Source organism: Scyliorhinus torazame, chromosome 7, assembly GCF_047496885.1.
Source record: "Scyliorhinus torazame isolate Kashiwa2021f chromosome 7, sScyTor2.1, whole genome shotgun sequence".
NCBI lineage: Eukaryota > Metazoa > Chordata > Chondrichthyes > Carcharhiniformes > Scyliorhinidae > Scyliorhinus > Scyliorhinus torazame.
The window spans coordinates 246,856,701-246,877,251 of record NC_092713.1 but is presented as its reverse complement, the minus strand read 5'-3'; the positions used below and the strand labels follow the sequence as shown (position 1 = coordinate 246,877,251).

The 20,551-nt window shown below is 48.9% G+C and overlaps 1 protein-coding gene across 5 annotated transcripts in view; it reads left to right on the top strand.

The window, feature by feature from the left end:
* LOC140426929 (protein phosphatase 3 catalytic subunit alpha-like) overlaps positions 1–20,551 on the top strand; it is a 603,583-nt gene that overhangs the window by 437,982 nt on the left and 145,050 nt on the right. For all 5 annotated transcript variants that reach the window (XM_072512224.1, XM_072512223.1, XM_072512226.1 and 2 more), the window contains one exon: positions 5,452–5,563. In XM_072512224.1, the coding sequence (XP_072368325.1) occupies positions 5,452–5,563 (112 nt within the window). The remainder of the gene's footprint in view (positions 1–5,451; positions 5,564–20,551) is intronic.

Genomic DNA, 20,551 nt, shown 5'->3' with positions numbered 1-20,551 from the left:
GCAGCTCCTCAAGGTAAAGCAGCTCACCCTAGCGATTGCCATCGAGACCTGCGTGCTACACGAACACGCCATTAGTCGGTATTCCCACATTGAAGCGACTGAAACGGCGCGGCTAGGACCCCACTAGGCAGAACGGGTCCAAGCAATCGAGCAACTCCAGGGCCTCAGCCTGGATGAGGGCGGCCATTTCGCGCGCTTTTCGCGGACTCCCACGCTTGTGCGCACCGAACGAGCGGACGGCGACGTCGACGAACATATTGCGCAGGCGCGCACCACGTACAACTGCACCGTGCATGTGCGGTGGCGCAGCGAACGTACTGACGCTACAACATGTGGCAACTGTGGCTCCGCCCACTTAAAGCGGCAATGTCCTGCCAAATCCCGACGATGCCTGCGATGTGGCAAACATGGCCACTATGCTGCTTTATGCAGGTCAGCTCAGCCTGCCAGCTCTCGTCACTCCAGCCAGCCTCGCAGGAATGTCCGGGCCATTCAACCCATGGTCAACGAGACCGATTCGGACCTGCTACCCGATATTGACACCGAGGACCCGAAAGCGCCTTTTCGAGTTGGTATCATTCCCGTAACAGCCTCCCCGAACAGGCGACGGAATGTGGCGACTAGGGGCGTTTCACAGTAACTTCATTTGAAGCCTACTTGTGACCTTCATTTCATTTCATTACAAAAAACAGGGTGTCCCCGAAGCAAAGAATCCAGCCTCTATCGGTATACAGCACCGATCCGGACGATGAGTGGTGTGCCACCCTTACGGTCAACCGGTCCCAAATACAATTCCGCCTGGACACTGGTGCCTTCACCAATCTCATTGCGCGGTCTGACCTCCAAAGCCGTTGTGTCAAACCAGCCATCCTGCCATCAGCCTGCCAGCTATTAGATTATAATGGCAATGCTATTGCTGCCAGCGGCTCATGCCAACTTGAAGTGACGCACAGGTCACGCAAAGCCATCCTTCCCTTTGAAATCGTGGACTCCTCGAAAGCCTCCCTGCTTGGCACGCAGGCATGCAAGCTGTTGAACCTAGTTCAGAGAGTTCACTCTCTCTCTCCTGCTGACGCGTCTGCCTTTTAGGACACTGACTTCAGGGCGCAGCTCGACGCCATTATCAACCAGTACCACGACGTCTTCGAGGGCATGGGCACGCTCCCGTAAACCTACAAGATTTTATTAAAACCGAATGCCACGCCTGTGGGGCACGCACCTCGCAGGGTCTCAGCACCCCTTAAGGACCTCCTCAAGCAGCAGCTGCAGGACCTCCAGAATCAAGGAGTGATTTCCAAAGTCACGGAACCGATGACTGGGTCAGTTCCATGGTATGTGTAAAAAAGCCTTCCGGCGAATCGAGAATTTGCATTGATCACAAGGATCTAAATCACAATATTATGAGAGAGCACTATCCAATTCCCAAGCACGAAGAGCTCACATGTGAGATGGCTCACGCCAAGCTCTTTACCAAACTCAACGCCTCAAAAGGATTCTGGCAAATCCAGCTCGAAACTCTGCACATTTAACACCCACTTTAGAAGATATTGTTACAACAGGATGCCGTTTGGGATCATCTCTGCATCAGAAGTGTTCCATAGGATTATGGAACAAATGATGGAAGGTATTGAAGGTGTTCGCGTCTATGTCGATGACATAATCATTTGGTCCACCACTCCGCAGGAGCATGTTAGTCGCCTCCAGCGCGTATTCAGACGTATACATGGGCATGGCCTCTGCCTCAACAGGGCCAAATGCTCTTTTGGTCAGACAGAACTCAAGTTCCTCAGGGACCACATCTCCCAATTGGGTGTGCAGCCGGATGCGGACAAGGTAGCTGCCATCACAGCTATGAAAACACCAGAGGACACGAAGGCGGTCCTCCGATTTCTGGGCATGGTCAATTTTTTAGGGAAATTCATCCCTAACCTCGCCTCTCATACCACGGCTCTCAGGAACCTGGTCAGGAAGACAACAGACTCCCAATGGCTCCCTGCCCATGAGTGCGAATGGAGAGAACTCAAAACAAAACTGACCACGGCCCTGGTCTTAGCTTTCTTTGATGCAGCAAAGGAGACCAAAATTTTGACCGATGCAAGTCAATCCGGCATTGGGGCAGTGCTCCTTCAACGTGATGAGGCCTCATCATGGGCCCCCATTGCATTTGCGTCACGTGCCATGACCCCCACGGAGCAGCGCTACGCGCAGATAGAAAAGGAGTGCCTGGACCTTCTGACCGGGGTTGTTAAGTGTCACGATTTTGTCTACGGACTTCCTCAATTCACCGTCGAGACCGACCATCGCCCGCTGGTCAATATAATACAGAAAGACTTGAACGACATGACGCCTCGCCTCCAGCGTACTTTTCTCAAGCTCCGGCGATACGACTTCCAGCTGGTATACACCCCAGGCAAGGACCTCATCATTGCTGACGCTCTCTCCAGGGCAGTCAACACTCCATATGACCCAGCGGGATTTGTCTGCCAGGTTGACGCCCATGTGGCATTCGCGGCCTCCAATCTACCTGCCACGGATGAACGCCTCATCCATATTTGCTGCGAGACAGCGGCTGACCCCTTGCTACAGCGTGTCATGCGCCACCTAACGGACGGGTGGCTCAAGGGCCAATGCCCTCAATTCTAAAATGTCAGAGATGATCTGGCGGTAGTAGACGGGGTTCTCCTAAAACTGGACCGCATTGTCATCCCGCATAGCATGCGCCAGCTTGTCCTGGAACAACTACACAAGGGCCACCTTGGCGTGGAAAAGTGCCGCCGACGGGCCAGAGAGGGAGTGTACTGGCCCGGCATTAATGAGGACATAGCCAACACAGTGCTCAACTGCCCCACTTGTCAGCGCTTCCAGCTGGTCCAACTACGTGAGACCCTGCAGCCCCATGAGTTGGCCACGTCACCATGGGCCAAGGTGGGCATTGACCTGTTGCACGCGCTGGGTAGAGACTATGTCCTGATCGTGGACTACTTTTTGAATTACCCGGAGGTGATACGGTTGCACGACCTCACCTCGTCTGCAGTCATTCGTGCATGTAAAGAAACCTTTGCTCGACACGGCATCCCACTCACAGTTATGTCGGACAATGGCCCCTGTTTCGCCAGCCAAGAATGGTCCAAATTTGCCAGGCGGTACAATTTTGCCCATGTGACATCCAGTCCCCTGTATCCCCAATCCAATGGCAAAGCAGAGAATCATAGAATTTACAGTGCAGAAGGAGGCCACTCGACCCATCGAGTCTGCACTGGCTCCTGGAAAGAGCACCCCACCCAAGGTCAAAACCTCCACCCTATCCCCACAACCCATTAACCCCACACAACACTCTGGGCAATTTTGGACATTAAGGGCAATTTATCATGGCCAATCCACTTAACCTGCCCATCTTTGGACTGTGGGAGGAAACCGGAGCACCCGGAGGAAACCGACGCACACACGGGGAGGATGTGTAGACTCCGCACAGACAGTGACCCAAGCCGGAATTGAACCTGGGACCCTGGAGCTGTGAAGCAATTGTGCTATCCACAATGCTACCGTGCTGCCCCTGAAGGGAGTACATATCGTCAAACGGCTCCTATGCAAGGCTGTTGATGCTGGGTCTGATTTCTACCTTGCCTTGCTGGCCGATCGCTCCGCCCCCCTGTCCACTGGCCTGTCGCCAGCCCAGTTAATCATGAGTCGCACCCTGAGGACGACGGTGCCGTCCATCCATGTCCCAGACCTCGACCATGTTCCGGTCCTTCGCCGGATGCAGCTGTCTCGTGCACAGCACAAGGCGGCTCATGACTCCCGTGCAGCTGATCCCCCTGCTCTGGCTCCAGATGACAACATCCGCGTCCATCTTCCGGATGGTGGCTGGTCTGCAACCGCTGTTGTCCTTCGGCAGGTGGCCCCCCCGCTCGTTCCTGGTTTGTCTACCGGATGGCTCTATTCTGCGCTGCAATTGACGCACCCTTCGTCTCGTTCCACGCTCGCCATGTGATCCTCCAGTGTCGCCTCGCCCTCCTCCTGACCCTGCCACGGACTATGCAGAGCTCACTGTCACACTGCCTCCCCCTGACTTTGACGCAGTCCAGCCCGCTCCTGAACCGGCGGCTCTCGACCCACCCTTGAGGCGGTCAACCAGAATTCATCGCCCACCTCAGAGACTAAATTTATGAACTTTTCGAATTTATGGACTCTCTGAATTGTTTCGTTGCATTATTTGATCGTTTCCCTGGTTTGTATATAGTGTTGATCTTGTTATTCTTGTTGCATACTGCTTCTCTGCACCAGGCACCTTCCCATGTAATAGCTTAGTTCTCATGTACGTAGTCCTGTAAATATGTCTTCGCACCCCACACCTAGTTACGAAAATTCTCACCAAACATTATTGATTGCCACACATATACATTTTTTTTAAAAGGGGGGATGTCATAATATACACCAGTATATCATGGTGCAGACACACACACTGATGGACACACAGCAAGACCAATCAACACACACAACACCGCAGCCAATCACCAGTTAGAGCACACTCACTATATAGACAGGGCATCAAAGTTCCTGCTCATTCGGGATGCAGCCTCTCAGAAGGACAGAGCTTACAGCTTACAGCACAGATCTTCACCATGTGCTGAGTGCATAGACTGGTTAGGACAGGCATAGGTCTTTAGTTTAATCTAACATCGTGTTATCCCACAGTGAAAGTATGTTCAACAGTTTATAACTTAATAAAATAGTGTTGGTGGCCTGTGTGTGTTCCACGGATCCAGAGCACCCAACACATCACTTACTTTATTATTTTAAGGTAACTTTAAAATTGAATTACAATAATTTAGCAACAGCTATTTCAGACATATTTTCTGACATAGTATCCTGAAAAAGATATTAAAAAATAGCCTACCTGCACATAATGATCTAACTGTGTCACTATGTTCCAGTTTAACAATCAAAAGGCAAAATGACACCTATCATTGTGGAGAGTGTGTAGAGGATCAAATATTTATGGTTGCAAACTACTGACCTCGGAGACTGTATTATTCACAAAGAGAGATAGGCACCATGTTTCTTACTTATATTAAAAATGATTTAAAATATGTGATTTGTCTATCTTATATTTTTGTGCACATGACATTGAAGAAACAGTTGTTGTACAAGATACTCAGTAGATTTTTAATGTATTTTCAATATGTTAATGCTTTATTACCAATTGCATATTTGTTAAACATTATTTCTCGCAATGTGACATTTGATAAAGAAACTTTTTCAGATATGTGACAAAATATGGAAATTATGAAAATTACAGGGAACACTAAGTAATTAGGCTTAAGACAAGCTGGCATGCTGACTGATATTGGAAACATGTGCTATTTATTGTCATGGTATGTAAGCACAAAGTTATATATGCTTTTTATTACTGTCCTAAAATTAATTCCTAAATTACATGTTTTTATACAGTGCGTTTTGTATCTGTGGTCGTTGAAAATTCTGTATCCAAAGACACTGTTTTTACTCCGTGGAAACCATGAGTGCAGACATTTGACAGAATATTTCACTTTCAAACAAGAATGTAAGTGACTCTATACCACAACTAACGTTTTAGTTAAAGTTTAAACCTATGAAATTGAAGGCAACTTATTAGCCTGGTTAAGAAATAGTTTGATGTGGAGATGCCGGCGTTGGACTGGGGTGAGCACAGTACGAAGTCTTACAACACCAGGTTAAAGTCCAACAGGTTTGTTTCGATGTCAAGAAATAGTTTGAAGGACGAGCGACAGAGGGTAGGAATAATGGGAAGGATTTCTATTGACAGGAGTGACTCGTGCTGCCTCACAAGGACTGGTGTTCAGCCAAAACTGTTCTATTTATAATGAGTTAGATAATGGGACAGAAAGATATATATCCAAATTTGCCAGTGACACAAAGATAGGTGGTGTTGAGTCATAGAATAGTCACAGCACAGAACAAGACTGTTTGGCCTAGTGCATACGTGTGGCTCTCTGCGAGAGCAAATTGGCTGGTCCCACTCCCTCGCCTTTTCTCTGTAGCCCTGTAAATTTAGAAACGTATAGAAGCAGTAAGCATTGTAATCAATGTCACTGGGAGCACTAAATTATAAAGAGGTGTTGATAGATTAAATTAATTGGCAATACTGTAAGAAATGAATTTCAGTGTCGACAAATGTGAAGTCATCTACTTTGAACCTAAAAAGGATAGAACAAGGTAGTTTCTTATTGGTGAAAAGTTAAGAGTGAAAGTTCAAAGAGACTTGTTATAGATCATTAAAATGTCATGAGCAGTTGCAGTAAATAATCAAAAAGGCTATATTTAGGGGACTAGAATGCGAGAGGGGTAAATATAATGCTTCAAAACATTGGACGTGATCTACCCAAATGGGGACAGAGTCCCATAGTGCGAGATTAGCCGGGTGTTTCCCAGCGTTCAAAGTGCCAAGAAATACCCTGCTGGCTAACGTCCATCCAGGTGGATCGAGGGCCTCAGCAGGGAACTCCTAAATGAGGCCATACTTAACCCTGTTTTCTACACTGAGGAGATCCGCTCGCTGGGGTGGCGTCACGATCTCTCAGGCCTCTTACATGACCCCTGAACGCCCTCCCCCAAGCCCCAACTCACTATAAGGAGATCCCTGGGTCCCCTCGCCACCCCACTACCCCCATGCAGAGAACACCCTGGCCCAATCACCGCAGTGTACAAATAGCCAGTTTTGCACCTTGACAGTGACAGCCTGGCACCCTGGCAATGCCCCTGCCATCTGGGAACCTTGGGAGTGCCAGGCTGGTACACAGGTGGCACCAGCAATGCCAGTGTACCACCCTGCCCAGAGGTCATGCACCCGGGGCCTCCACTCCCCTGGGAGACCCCCATGAGTGCCGTTCCATCTGGTCCCCATCTGTGGAGACCAGGGGCGGGATTCTCCCCTACCCGGTGGGGCGGGGGGTCCCGGCGCCGGGGAGTGGCGTGAACCACTCCGGCGTCGGGCCGCCCCAAAGGTGCGGAATCCACCAACCGGCGGCGAAGGGCCTCCGCAAGTTGGCGCATACATGGGAGCGCCAGCATGTGCTGGCATCATCCCAGCGCATGCGCGGGGGGGATCTTCTCCACGTCGGCCATGGTGGAGGACCACAGCAGCCGACACGGAGGAATAGAGTGCCCCCACGGCACAGGCCCGTCCGCGGATCGGTGGGCCCCGATCACGGGCCAGGCCACCGTGGAGGCATCTCCCGGGGCCAGATCCCCCCGTGCCCACCCGAGGACTCTGGAGGCCGCCCGCGCCGCCAGATCCCGCCGGTAAGGACCTACTCTAATTTCCGCCGGCAGGACCGGCCGAAAACGGGCGGCCACCTGGCCCATCGCGGGCCGGAGAATCGCCGGGGGGGGACCGCTACCAGCGGTTGCTGACCGGCACGGCGCGATTCCCGCCCCCGCCAAATCCCCGGTGCCGGAGAATTCGGCAGCCAGCGGGGGTGGGATTCACGCCCCCCCCGGCGGTTCTCCAACCCGGCGGGGGGTCGGAGAATCCCGCCCGAGCACTGAACGGCACTCACCCGACGTCTCCAAGATGAGGAAATTAGATCCCGCGCCTTTGGTAGATCTCAGGAACACATATTAGAGTGAGACTACCTGATTCACAGAAAGATTTGCCAGAAAGTGATCCCGCCCACGATGGGCAGGATTCGCATTGCAACGCCTCGCGAGATTGCGTTAGATCTTGGTTTCCTCTTTGTTGTCTGGTCGCCAATTTTAATTGATACCTTTACAATTGATATAAACTTTAAAAAATATTTTCAAACATTAAAAAAATACAAATTCACTGTATCACTATAAAATTCCTTTACTGTTAGTGCATCCAGGTCAAAGGCCGTCACACGATGTAAAGCTGTAGTTAGACCGTAACCAGGACACTGTGAGCAGTTCTGGGCACCACAACTTAGGAAAGGTCTATTGGCCTTGGATGAAGTACAGTTTAGGTTTGCCTGAATAACTCCAAGGCTTAAATTATGAGGAGAAATTACACAAACTAGGGATGATTTGATTGAATTTTTCAATTTGAATTGAATTTGATTGAATATTAAAGGGTTCAGATAGGGTATATGGAGAGTAACTATTTCCCCTGGTTGGGATTCTAGGACAAGAGGAATAGTTCAAACAATAAAGCTAAACCTTCCCTGAGTGAAATTAGGAAAGATTCCTACATACAAACTGTGATAGCCGTTAGGAATTCTTCCACAAATAGCAATTGGTGCTAAATCACCTGTTAATTTTATATCTGATATTCATGGAGTTTGCTTAAATAAAGGTATTAAGAGATATGGACCAAAGATGGGTATGAAGTTATGTACAGATCACCTGCAGCCTCATTGAGAAGTAGAACAAGCTCAAGGGATAAATGCCTGACATGTTCCCACAACACACTCTCCTAGTTTAACATCTATTTACTGTAAGTTCGGTTCAATTTATTCTAACAAGGTTGATCACTGTATTATTCTGGCCAGCATGTTAAGCGTTAAGGTGTTCTCGTCATTCTTTTATTAATTTGGCTTTTCACAGTACATTCTTCAAATGTTTCAAATATAGGAATTATGTGTGTGGCTCTAAAACAAAATTTAATACAGGGACACTGAAACAAACTGATACACAACTGGAAAGTTTCAAGGTAATCTTCTGTCGAAGTATTTGAATGGATTAGGGTGTTGTTCCCAACTGTATGTAATTTATTTGTAGATAACGTTATTAGTATACTCATTTTAAGGTAAGAAATTGAAGCGGTCCTTGCCATTAATTTACTGCTATTTTATTATACTTTAATCTTTTTATGTCAGACCAGTTTTTGGGATCAGACATATTTATTCAACAGTGACAGGGTGAAAGATGATAAACAATAATTATTTTGTTGCTGAAAGCAATTAAAAAGCCTTTAGTCATATATGTGTAACCCATCATGATATCACTATAAGTTGTACCACAGGTTAGCAAGACCATTAAAAAGCATACCAAGCATTAGGTTTTATTTCCAGAATGGCCGTGTTTTGTGGTGAGATCGGAAGATCGCACGAGAAGGCCCAAGGTGCGTTTCCCGGTCATGGCAGCACAGACTGAAGGTGCACACAAACACATGCCTCAAGAGGAGGCGGGGTTGAAGAAAACAGCCAGGCAAAGAGAACAACATGCCAAAAATGAGCAGCTTTCTGAAACTGAGACAGTTTAGCCTGAGCTCAATTGACATATTTGGAGACTGGCTAGTCAAACTATTGTGCCACTGAAGCAGCACCAATTCTTTAAAGTTAACCCCTCGGGCGCAGACTTCAAAATCATATGAGTGCTAAGGTGCTGCAGAATCATTGGGCCACTGGGCAAACTTCAGGATCCCCTTGGGAAAGGTGGCCATGGAACACTCCTGGGTGGATCCACTCCTAACCCCTCATAGTCCAAGCAAACCATAAAGCCTTGGAGTGCAGGTTAGGACATTGCCTGCACCTGAAATGAGAATTCAGGATACAGTTGAGTGTTAAAAGCTATCACCACTTTGTTATTTGGTATGGGGAAGTGGTGGCTGGAGTTTTGGGCAACTGTCATGCGAAACACTGGGCATCTATATATTGGTTAGATCTCCCCAACATGCATAAAGGGGCCTTACAGCTGCAGTCGAAGACATGACCAAGAGCGGTCCTTAAGAGAAAATTCCTGACCCTCATATCTGCAGTATCAAAGGAGACCAACAGGAAGATGGAGCCTAGTGATCTCACTGTCTACTTCATTGCTTATAGGCAGGAGAGAAGAAGGAGAAGAATGAGATGGAGGTGCGTGACTCACCAAAGGGAGGAACAGAACCCTCAAGACCAAGAATTGGCAGGGCCTCTTTCACACACAGGGGATGAACCTCAGAGAGCAGTTGTTTCTGGGTGCATCACTAGATCCAGGGTCTATAGATGTCGCATATGTTGTCTGCAGTGGAGCGGGAACCGGTGACATCGACGACTGTACATGTCAATGGAACTGGTCAAGCAGATATCATACCATCTGCAAGATTTTGTTCCTTGGGGACTCAGAGGCCATCCACTGCCTGTGATAATGGAAGTGATTGCCACGTTCAATTTCTGCAGCAGTGGCTCCTTCCAGGGCTGAACTAGGGATCTCACAAGCTTCTGCCCACAAACCTATCCAAGAAGTCACCAGTGCCATTTTTGGCAAGGCACACAACTTTGTCAACTTCAATAGAGATCAGGCGAACCAGGAAGCAAGAGTGCTGGGATTTGCTGAGAATTCCATATTGCCACAGGTGTAGGGTACCATTGATTGCATTCACAAGGTTCTTAAATCTCCCTAGCAACAAGTCAGTCAGTATGTGAACCACAAAGGCTTCCACTCTCGCAATGTTCAGCTAGTCTGAGACCATAACAAACGGATCATGCAGCTTTGTGCAAGATACCCGGGAAACATCCATGACTCGTAGATGCTCAGCAGGTCTCCAATTCCTGACATCTTCCAGAGACAATACAATCTGAAGGGATGGATCCACGGGGACAAGGGCTACCTACAAAGGACATGACTGATGACATTCACACGGCAGCCTCAGACTCCTGCTGAGAGAGTGTGCAAGGAGGCTTTTGTCACCATCTGACGTTTGGTGGAGCACACCATTGGCATCCTGAAAATGAGGCCCTCGCGCCTCGACAGATCCAGAGGAGCATTCAAGAAGAATCCCCAGACGTTGTCGCGCAACATCGTGGCTTGCTGTGTAGTACACAGATTGGCAATGAAATGGTGGGGAAACCTGGATGATTAGGGGATGAACGAACTTCACGTCTCCTCTGATGAGGAGAAAGTGAAAGGGTATGATGATGATGGCGAAATGGAAGGCAAGGATGCAGGTGAAGAGGCCAATGTGCTGGAAGATGAGGCAGGCATGCTGGTGAGGCCCTTATTGCCACAGCATTCCAGGAGAATGATGACAAAATGCAGTGAGGACATCCCTGACACGATATTGCAGCTGGGAATGCCTGACTAAGGGCAGCACACAAAGGCTCTGTGAAGAGGGTCATTTTATGGAGATGCTGCTGAGATACAGCAGGCACATGGATGTTAAGAGTATTTGGTCCTTTGGCAGGTTTCAACTGCTCTTTCTTTCAGCACCACACCTCCACCTGTCAGGAATGCTGGCGAGATTGGGGTAGTCTCACCTCTAAGGTGCTGAGAGCACACAGAGAACATCATGGAAATCTGTGAAGCTTTGGTCGGAGATTCTTGAAGCAAACAAACCACCTCACGATGCAGACTTCACTGACCTGCACAGTGACTTTGAAATGGGACAATCGCTCAGAATGCCACACTGCACAGAGGAGAGGCCCTGGGCTGCCACACTTGCTTTCAGTTTGTTACATTTTGGTGCATTGCTGACAGTGCACAGCGGAGGTGTGCGGACTATTACACCCTGTTGTCTGTGGTGAGCTTGGTGGGCATCCTCTGGTGGGCTGAGATCTGCAGGGCCCCAGCCTGCTCTCCAAGTCCTGTGTAGCACTGCCACTCTGCTTGGTCTCTAGAGCTGGAGTTGCAGGGGTAACAGGAAGATGGGATTCGGAAAGGCGGGACACTCTCAATGTTACCTGGGTGGATGACCCCAGGGTGTGCACCTATTGATCTCTTTCCTATGGATGCCCGAGGAACCTTGGCTGACACCTTGAGAGGAAGGACAGTAGCATTGTGGATAGCACACTTGCTTCACAGCTCCAGGGTCCCAGGTTCGATTCCGGCTTGAGTCATTGTCTGTGCGGAGTCTGCACATCCCGTGTGTGCGTGGGTTTCCTCCGGGTTCTCCGGTTTCCTCCCACAGTCCAAAGATGTGCAGGTTTGGTGGATTGGCCATGATAAATTGCCCTTAGTGTCCAAAATTGCCCTTAGTGTTGGGTGGGGTTACTGGGTTATGGGGATAGGGTGGAGGTGTTGACCTTGGGTAGGGTGCTCTTTCCAAGAGCCGGTGCAGACTCGATGGGCCGAATGGCCTCCTTCTGCACTGTACATTCTATGAAATCTATGAAAGAGGCAGCTGGAATGAGATTGAGATGCCCCACCCTCCTTGTGTTGCCACTGATGGATGCCACCAAGTGCCTCAGTGATGGAGTGCACCAGTGCAGGACCGATATCCTGGACCAAGTGGTCCATGGTGCTGCCATCCTCCCGGTGTTGACCTTGGCATGTCGCACTATCACTTTGGTCTGCAGGTGGATGGATTCCTCCATTGTGCCTTGCAATCTGAGAAGTGCAGCAGACATCCCTTCCTGATGTTTCCAGGATTGTCTTTTCAACATCAGCAACTGAGGCATGACCAATTCCAGCAACTCCTCATTTGATCAGGATTCAGCAGATTCTTGGCCTCCAGCAATCACCTGAATGCCAGCACCCTGGGATTTCCCTGCCCCCACCTGCTGTGGATCAGACAGTGTGATGTGCTCACCAGATTGTCACTCCAAGGCTACTCAGATCTAGGTCAAATGAGGTGTCTATATGGTGGTGGAAGGTGTGTGTGAGCACTGTGAAGGGTCTTCAATGGTCATGCCCGTGGATTCCTCTTCCTTGGTATTCTTGGGGCTGGAGTCAAGGTCCTGGCTTATGAACCCGCTTGTTTGCCTCCCAGATGTACCTGTGAAAGAAAGGATAGATAACTAGCACTGCAGGGGCCTGTGAACCAGGAGACGTCATTCACACCAAGGTTGTCTAGGATGCTGCAGTGCTCGATTCTTACTTGGTTGAGTGCCGCTGAGCTCAGTCAGCACATGAATGATCCACTTCCTCACTGGCCATCTGAATTGCTCTATTTTCAAAGTCTGCCAGGACTTTGATGTTGGCCATTCCTCCATCAGTCTGCCCGTCTGTTGTACGCCAGTGTGTGAGAGATAGATGGTGAGAGTGTAAGCAGGACACTTGCCAGGCTAGACGATAAAGATGCCATTGACGGGATGAGGACACAATCTGCAGGTCAGATGAAGGTGTGCTTAGGAAAGTGTGTGCTGCTGGCATTGAGTGAGATCCTTGTGGATGTATGATGGGTTTTTTGAATGCGCGAGTTAAGAGTATTGAGAAGCGGGACTTACCCTGGTAGAACACAAAATCATCCATCCTCTTTCGGCACTGGGTGGCTATTCTCCTTTGGAGTGCATTGGCACTCACCACTGCTGCCATCATCTCCCATGCTGGATTGATGTCCTTGCTTACTGGTATTCACCCACTGCGGGGATAGAGGACATTGTGGTGGGCCTCAACTGCATCCAGTAAGTTCTCGATAGAGAGGTATCCTAATTTGGGGACAGCATGTCTCCTAGCTTTGCCAACCACCAGTTCCCAGCAGCTTCTGAATTTCTTGAGAGTGCTAGCTTTGTGCAGGGGCGGCTTTTAAATATAGTGCCTGGATTACTGAAGCTTGGAGGTCGCGATGGGGTGGGAGAATCCGAAGCTGATGATTATAATGGTAGATTTAGGTGAGAAAAGATGGGAGGAGGATGGGAGCACAAACACCAGTGTGAACTCTTTCTGCTTCAGTCCTGCATATCCCATGTGACCCTGTGATTGCATAATTTCAGTGCAATTATTTTTGACCCTTCATTACTTATGTGGGATTGTCTGTATATCCTAAAATTGAGTAGTAAATGAAAGCGACTTGTATATCTCAAAGATAGCACACAAGTTGTAAAGGGGAGGTGCATTGTAGTTTGAAATGCCACGCAAGAAGTGAATGTGACCTGTAAATCGATGAAGAATGACACAACATGAGAAAGAACAGGCTCTAAGATTTTCAAACATGTTGCTGGAGACCTTGCTGGAGGAGGTGGAAAGTTGCAGAGTTGTCCTTTATTCACAGGGCCCACAAAATCCTCCAAGCACATGTTCAAAAGACACTTGGAGCAGGTATCCATGAAGTGCAGTGCTTGGGGTCAAATCCTGAGGGCCTGGATGTTGTGCCTCAAGAGGTTCCATGATCTTGCTCAAGTGGACATAGTCAGTGCATACATATTTGAATGCCATATGCTATCAATTACACCACTAGCCTCAAAAATTGCTCAAAGTACAACAATCCCATCACCCATTATCAGTCAGGACCAGTTCCTAACATCGACCTGTTTACCTATCCCTCATTCATTCAGCACAACTGCAAATCTCGCATCCACATCTCGCAGCTTGAATGCACTGCTAACTATTCAACCAAAATAGTCACATCAGCCAAACAGTTTCAAGACACTTAAGTGACATGATTCCCTCTGTCTTGCAGGACAAGGTGGTACATAATAGCAGGAGGAACTAACAGAAAGGGGATTGGCGTACTTGCATGATCTCACCCCAATGGAGAAAATGCCCAACATTGTGACCATGGTCAGCAGTCACGCTCAAACCATTGAAGATGACGACATCCTCATACCTAACAGCTTTCTCACATTCTACCTCCCCCTCATCTCACTATCTTCTGATGGGCAAACACCTCCTACGTTTCCCTACAATCTCATCACGACTATAACTTTGCGCCTCTCTTCTTTCAGATAATCAAGAGGTACGACCTGTCCAGTCAGGCAAGGAACCACGAGAAGAGATAGATAATGGAGGTTGCACCATCATCCTTGATTTAATAAATTGCAACCACCAGCTCAGACACTGACACTGCACGTAGTTAGAGGCAAAATTAGATATGGGATTTGCATGTGGTGAGACTTTGCACTTGTGTTCACTCAGGAGAAGGATGATGTAGGTATAGAAATCAGGTTGGTGCAATGTGATTTACTTGAACAGCTTAACATTGAGAGAGAGGAGGTATTAACAGTTTAACCAGGCCTAAAAGTGGATAAATCCCCTGGGCCAGATGAGATGTATCCCAGGCTACTGTGGGAGGCAAGGGAGGAGATTGTAGCGGCTCTAACAAAACTTTTCAAATCTTCTCTGGCCACAGGAGAGGTGCCAGAGGACTGGAGGACAGCTAATGTGGTGCCATTAGTCAAGAAGGGAAGTAGGGATGAACCAGGAAATTACAGGCCAGTGAGTCTAACTTCAGTGGTAGGGAAACTATTGGAAAAAATTCAGAGGGACAGAATTAATCTCCACTTGGAGAGGCATGGATTAATCAAGGATAGTCAGAATGGTTTTGTCAAAGGGAGATCTTGAGCTGGATTCTCCGTTTCAGCGGCTAAGTGCCGTTGCAACAGTGTGCGGCCCGCGATGTGATTACGCCATTTCAGAGGGAGCGGAGACTCAAAACACCGGCGCCAAGCCGGCACCGCCCCTGATTTGGCCATCGGAAGGGATTCTCTGCCCAATCGCCGATTACGATATCAGCATTGGGCAATGGAGAATCTTACAAATTTGCTTGAATTTTTTGAGGAGGTGACTAGGGTCTAGATGAGGAGGGTAGTGCGGTTGATGTTGTCTAGTTGGACTTTAGTAAGACTTTTGACAAGGTCCCACATGGGAGGCTGATGAAGAAAGTAAGAGCCCATGGAATCCAGGACAATTTAGAAAACTGGATCCAAAATTGGCTTCATGGTAAGAGGCAGAAGGTGATGATTGAAGGTTATTTTTGTGACTGGAAGTGTGTTCTGCAGGGATCTGTGCTGGATCCCTTGTTTGCAGTATACATTACTGATCTGGATGTAAATGTAGGAGATATGATAAGTAAGTTTGAAGATGACAAAAAAATTGGTGGTGTGGTAAATAGTGAGGAGGATAGCCTTACAGGACGATATAATAATATTAATAATCTTTATTGTCACAAGTAGGCTTACATTAACACTGCAATGAAGTTATTGTGAAAAGCGCCTAGTCGCCTCATTCCGGCGCCTGTTCGGGTACACTGAGGGAGAACTCAGAATGTCCAAATTACCTAACAGCACGTCTTTCGGGACTTGTGGGACGAAACCGGTGCACCCGTAAGAAACCCACGCAGACATGGGGAGAACATGCAGACTCCGCACAGACAGTGCCCCAAGCCGGGAATCGAACCTGGGACCCTGGAGCTGTGAAGCAACAGTGCTTCCCACTGTGCTGCTGTGATATAGACGGACTGGTGAGATGGGCTGAAGAATGGCACATGGAATTTAACCATGAAAAGTGTGAGATAATGAATTTTGGAAGGACTAACAAGGTAAGGGAATATACAATGAATGGTTGGACCTTAGGAAGTGCAGAAGGTCAAAGGGACCTGGTGTGCACGTTCTCTGAAGACAGCAGTGCAGGTTGTTAAGGTGGTTTAAAAAGCCTATGGGATTCTTGCCTTTATTAACCGAAGCATTGCAGATAAGAGCAATTAAGCTGTACACAGTGTTGGTTAGGCCCCAGCTGGAGTAGTGCGTGCAGTTCGGGCAACCACACCATAAAAAGGAAATGATTGCACTGAAGAGGGTTCAGAGGAGATTCACCAGGATGTTTCCTGGGATGGACCATTTCAGCTATCAAGAGACTGGATAGACTGGGCTTGTTTTTGGTGGAGCGGAGAAGGCTGAGGGAGACCTGAGTGAGGTGTATAAAATTATGAGGGACATACATATGGTGGACAGGTAGGTACTTTTCCCCTCAGTGGAGGGGTCAATAACAGGGGGCATAGATTTAAGGTAATGGGCAGATGGTTTAGAGGAGATGTGAGGAAAAACCTTTTCACCCAGAGGATGGTGGGGATCTGGAACTCACTGCCTGAAAGGATGGTAGAGGCAGGAACCCTCACAACTTTTAAGAAGTATTTTGATGAGCACTTGAAAATCTACAGGGCTACAGATCAAATGCTGGACAATGGGATTAGAATAGTTAGGTGTTTGATGGTCGGCGCGGATGCGAGGGTCCGAAAGGCTTACTTCCGTGATATTAAATTCTATAACTCTATGGCTCTAGTCGTCTGCAGCCGGGACTGGAATCAAGGGCAGCACAGGTGCTGGCTCACTGGAGGGTAAAGTTGCACATGGGTTCAACTGAAGAAGATTCCACTGACACTTGGCGGCATAGCCAAAAAGGCTGTTCGGTATGCACACAAAAATACTTGGTCCATTGAAGAAAGCATGTAGTCAATACCAAGGAGTATGGATGAGTCCAGCGCCAACCTAGCACAATTATTTGTGCAGAATCCATCTTCTTCAGTGTGGTGGCTAGCTCCATCAGCGCACTTGAAGTTCCAACTGTGATGCAGTGTCTGATGGTCAACTGTCTTAGCTTCCATGGTGGCACATCCATCTTCCACAAGAAGCCTGATTGCTTCATTGGAAACTCAGACTGAAATCATGAAAGGTTACTTCATTGACAGGCAAGCACACACTGTTGCTGGCATGGCTGTAAATGACAGTGTGCAAACTGTTACAGCAGTCCAACAAACTGTCCTCGGATTGCTATGGTGCTGCTCGAGGGGAGTGGCAGTGGCTCCAGGGGGCATGAACCTACTGACCTTTCTCAGATGACAGCATGCATTCCTCCATGCCTGCCACTCCACGAGTACATGTTTGGTCATCAGTTAGCCAACCACCACAGCCTGCTATTAACAATAACTGCTATAGCTGGCCTTCTCAGCACTGACCTGCTCGACATCCTCTTCCGTGACCATCTGCAGACGCCTTCATTGAAAGTCAATAGTTTTCCACCAGCCTTGCTGTAGCCATCTGGATGCACCATGTAGAAACACCAGGATCGGTGAAAGCACATGAAAGACGGGCACAAAGAGAATGCACAAGGGTGATTTGTAGACTTGGTGTGTATTATGGCATGGTTCCATTGATATCTTTGGCGTCATTATATTAGTCAGTTCTTGCGCATCCTCGAAGACTGACTACAGAACCTACATGTAGGTCTGATGTTCCTCAAATATCTCTCAAGTCCAGAGCTTTGGACAATTTTCTTAGCTGCTGCCAATGGGAAGACGCACATCCTTATCAACGTCCCATGTCTCTGGCTCCCTTCCACAGGATCTACAGATCCCTACAGTGCAGAAGGAAGCCATTCAGCCTATCACGTCTGCACTGACCCTCCAAAAGAGCACCTCACCTAGAACCATTCCTCTACACTATCCCGTAAACCTCACGCATTGATCATGGCCTATCCACCAAATCTGCACATCTTTTGGACTGTAGGAGGAAACTGGAGCACCTGGAGAAAGCCCACACAGACAGGTGGAGAATGTACAAACACCACACAGTCACCCAAGGCTGGAATCGAACCCGGGTCCCTTGTGCTATGAGATGCAATGCTAACCACTGTGCCACAGTGCCGTTGCTTGTGCTCCATAAATCATCTGCAGACACATCCTCTCTTGTACTTATTTCCCCTTTGTGAAATGACCTGATTTTGTCCATGGGAGTAAGAAAGCAAGTGATGTTGATGCTAAGAGCTGAAAGAGATTGTGGCAGAGGAATGTTAGGTATGATCGTCCTCAAGTACTTACTGTGTAACCATCTCCTCAATATCCTCTCTTGTTGTCATCAGCATTGTCCATGAAGAGCAATTTGCTTCTTTCCTGCCCTTCCACCTCATGTTTGTCATCATCTTCCTTTTCTTTGTCATCTGCAGTGCACAAGTTTGCAATGCAGGATGATAACACTCTTACAATTATTGAGCTATATTTTACCCCACGTTTCTCTTCTCACTAGCACCCCCCCCCCCCCCACAAGATAAAATAAAAGGGTTGGTTTATTTCACGCTTCTGCGCTCATACAATGAAAGAGGGATAAGGAACAGAAAGGGGTTACAGGACCAGGGGCGGGATTCTCTCATCACGCGGCAGAGTGTCCACGCCATCATAAATGCCAGCGCGTTTTACGACGGCGTGAACGGGCCGCTGCCAGGACTAGGGGCCAGCACGGTGCTGGAGTGATCCACGCTGCTCTAGCTGCTGATCCCGGCGCGGACTGGGTGCCGCGGGAGCCGTGCATGTGCAGTAGCGCCGGCACCAACGCGCGTACGCGCAGTGGCCTCCTTCAACCCGCCGGCCCCGACGCAACATGGCGCAGGGCTACAGGGGCCGGCGCGTAGGTAAGGTGGTCTCCAGCCAGAGAGGCTGGCCCGCTGATCGGTGGGCCCCGATCGCAGGCCAGGCCGCATCGGAGGCCCCCCGGGGTCGGAGCCCCCCCAACAGGCCGCCATCCGACCCTTCCATGCTGCGTTCCCGCCAGCTGAGAGCAGTGCGGACGGCGCCGATGGGACTCGGCGTTTCCACAACGGCCGCTCGTCCCGAGAATCGGCGGGCCGGCCGTGTAGAGCGGCCCCCGACCAGCGCCACGCCAAACACGCCGGCGCCAAACACGCTGGCGCCAATGCCGCCAATTCTCTGCTGTGAAGAGAATGGCGTGACGGCGTCGGGGCGGTGGGGCCCGGTCGCAGGGATTCTCTGGCCCGGCGCTGGGCTGAGAGAATCCCGCCCCAGATCCCAATAAAAAAACAAGTTATGGTTTTGCTTGAATTCAGAATCCAGAATCAAATTCTAATGGAGGGTTTCTTCAGAGGGTAGGTTGGTTGACTGTCACAGGTGAGCTGTCTTTCTAGAAGTGAGGACCACGATGAGGAGAGAAGGTATGTAGAGTTGATTTTGCCTTGAAGGCACCAGTTCCTGTGTTCCAGTAGTTCACACTGGAGATGAGGGTCATGGAACTGTACCTGTACATAGCTCTTTTCCCTGCGACCTGTTTGATGGTGAGATGATGGACAGCCTGGAGTTACTGTTCTCTTTGGAGGTCAGAAGCCAACTGATTATAACAGTGGTTCCCAAATTGGGGTCAGGGGACCCCCAAGGGTCCACAAAGGCTCCCCAGGGAGTTCGAGAGGCAGGCAACCGCCACATCACGGGCAAACAATGGTTCAAATGTCAAAAGTTTTAAAATAATTAGAGAAATCAAATAGGCCAATCAAAGCAGGGCCTCTTGGAGCATGGATGATGATAGGCTGACACGTTTGCCCACGAGCATCTGACACTCCAAGAGGCCTTGCATCACTGTTGGTTCATTTGATTTTATTAATCTCGCTGTTGCTGGGCAGAAGACTACAGTCAATAACAAAGATCGCGCAGAGATGGGCGGCGTAATGCGGCCTTGGAGTGAGCGAGCAGACCTCAGAGCGAGTAGGCAGGAATGTCTCACAACCAGCTGGGTCCTCAGAGTGAGCAGGGGGTTCTTAAAGTGAGCGAGAAGGCTATGGAGCAAGCGTGTGTTCCACAGATCAAGCAGGCAGTCCTCAAAGTGAGCGGGCAGGTTTTGAAGCATATGGGTGTGCCTTATAGCAAGTGAGCAGGCTTCGCAGCGGGGTTAGTATGTGTATGTGAAAGAGGGGTGCGTGTTTGTATGAGAGACATCTCGAGTCTTGGTCATCTAATAGTATGGCTTTGGGTTGACTAACAAGGCCGTTGGCTGAAATCCATTAACACCACATTGGTGCCTTTTCCACAGCTGTCCATGGCAAACAAATCAACTGCTAAGCCATTGTGTTGGCTTAGCTGGAATGTTTATGTGATGCAAAGTATGTTACATTCCAATTGTTGTGAGGTGTTAGCCTTAATTCACTTTCAAACTGCTCAGAAACTTCCAGAAGCTAGCATGTGATC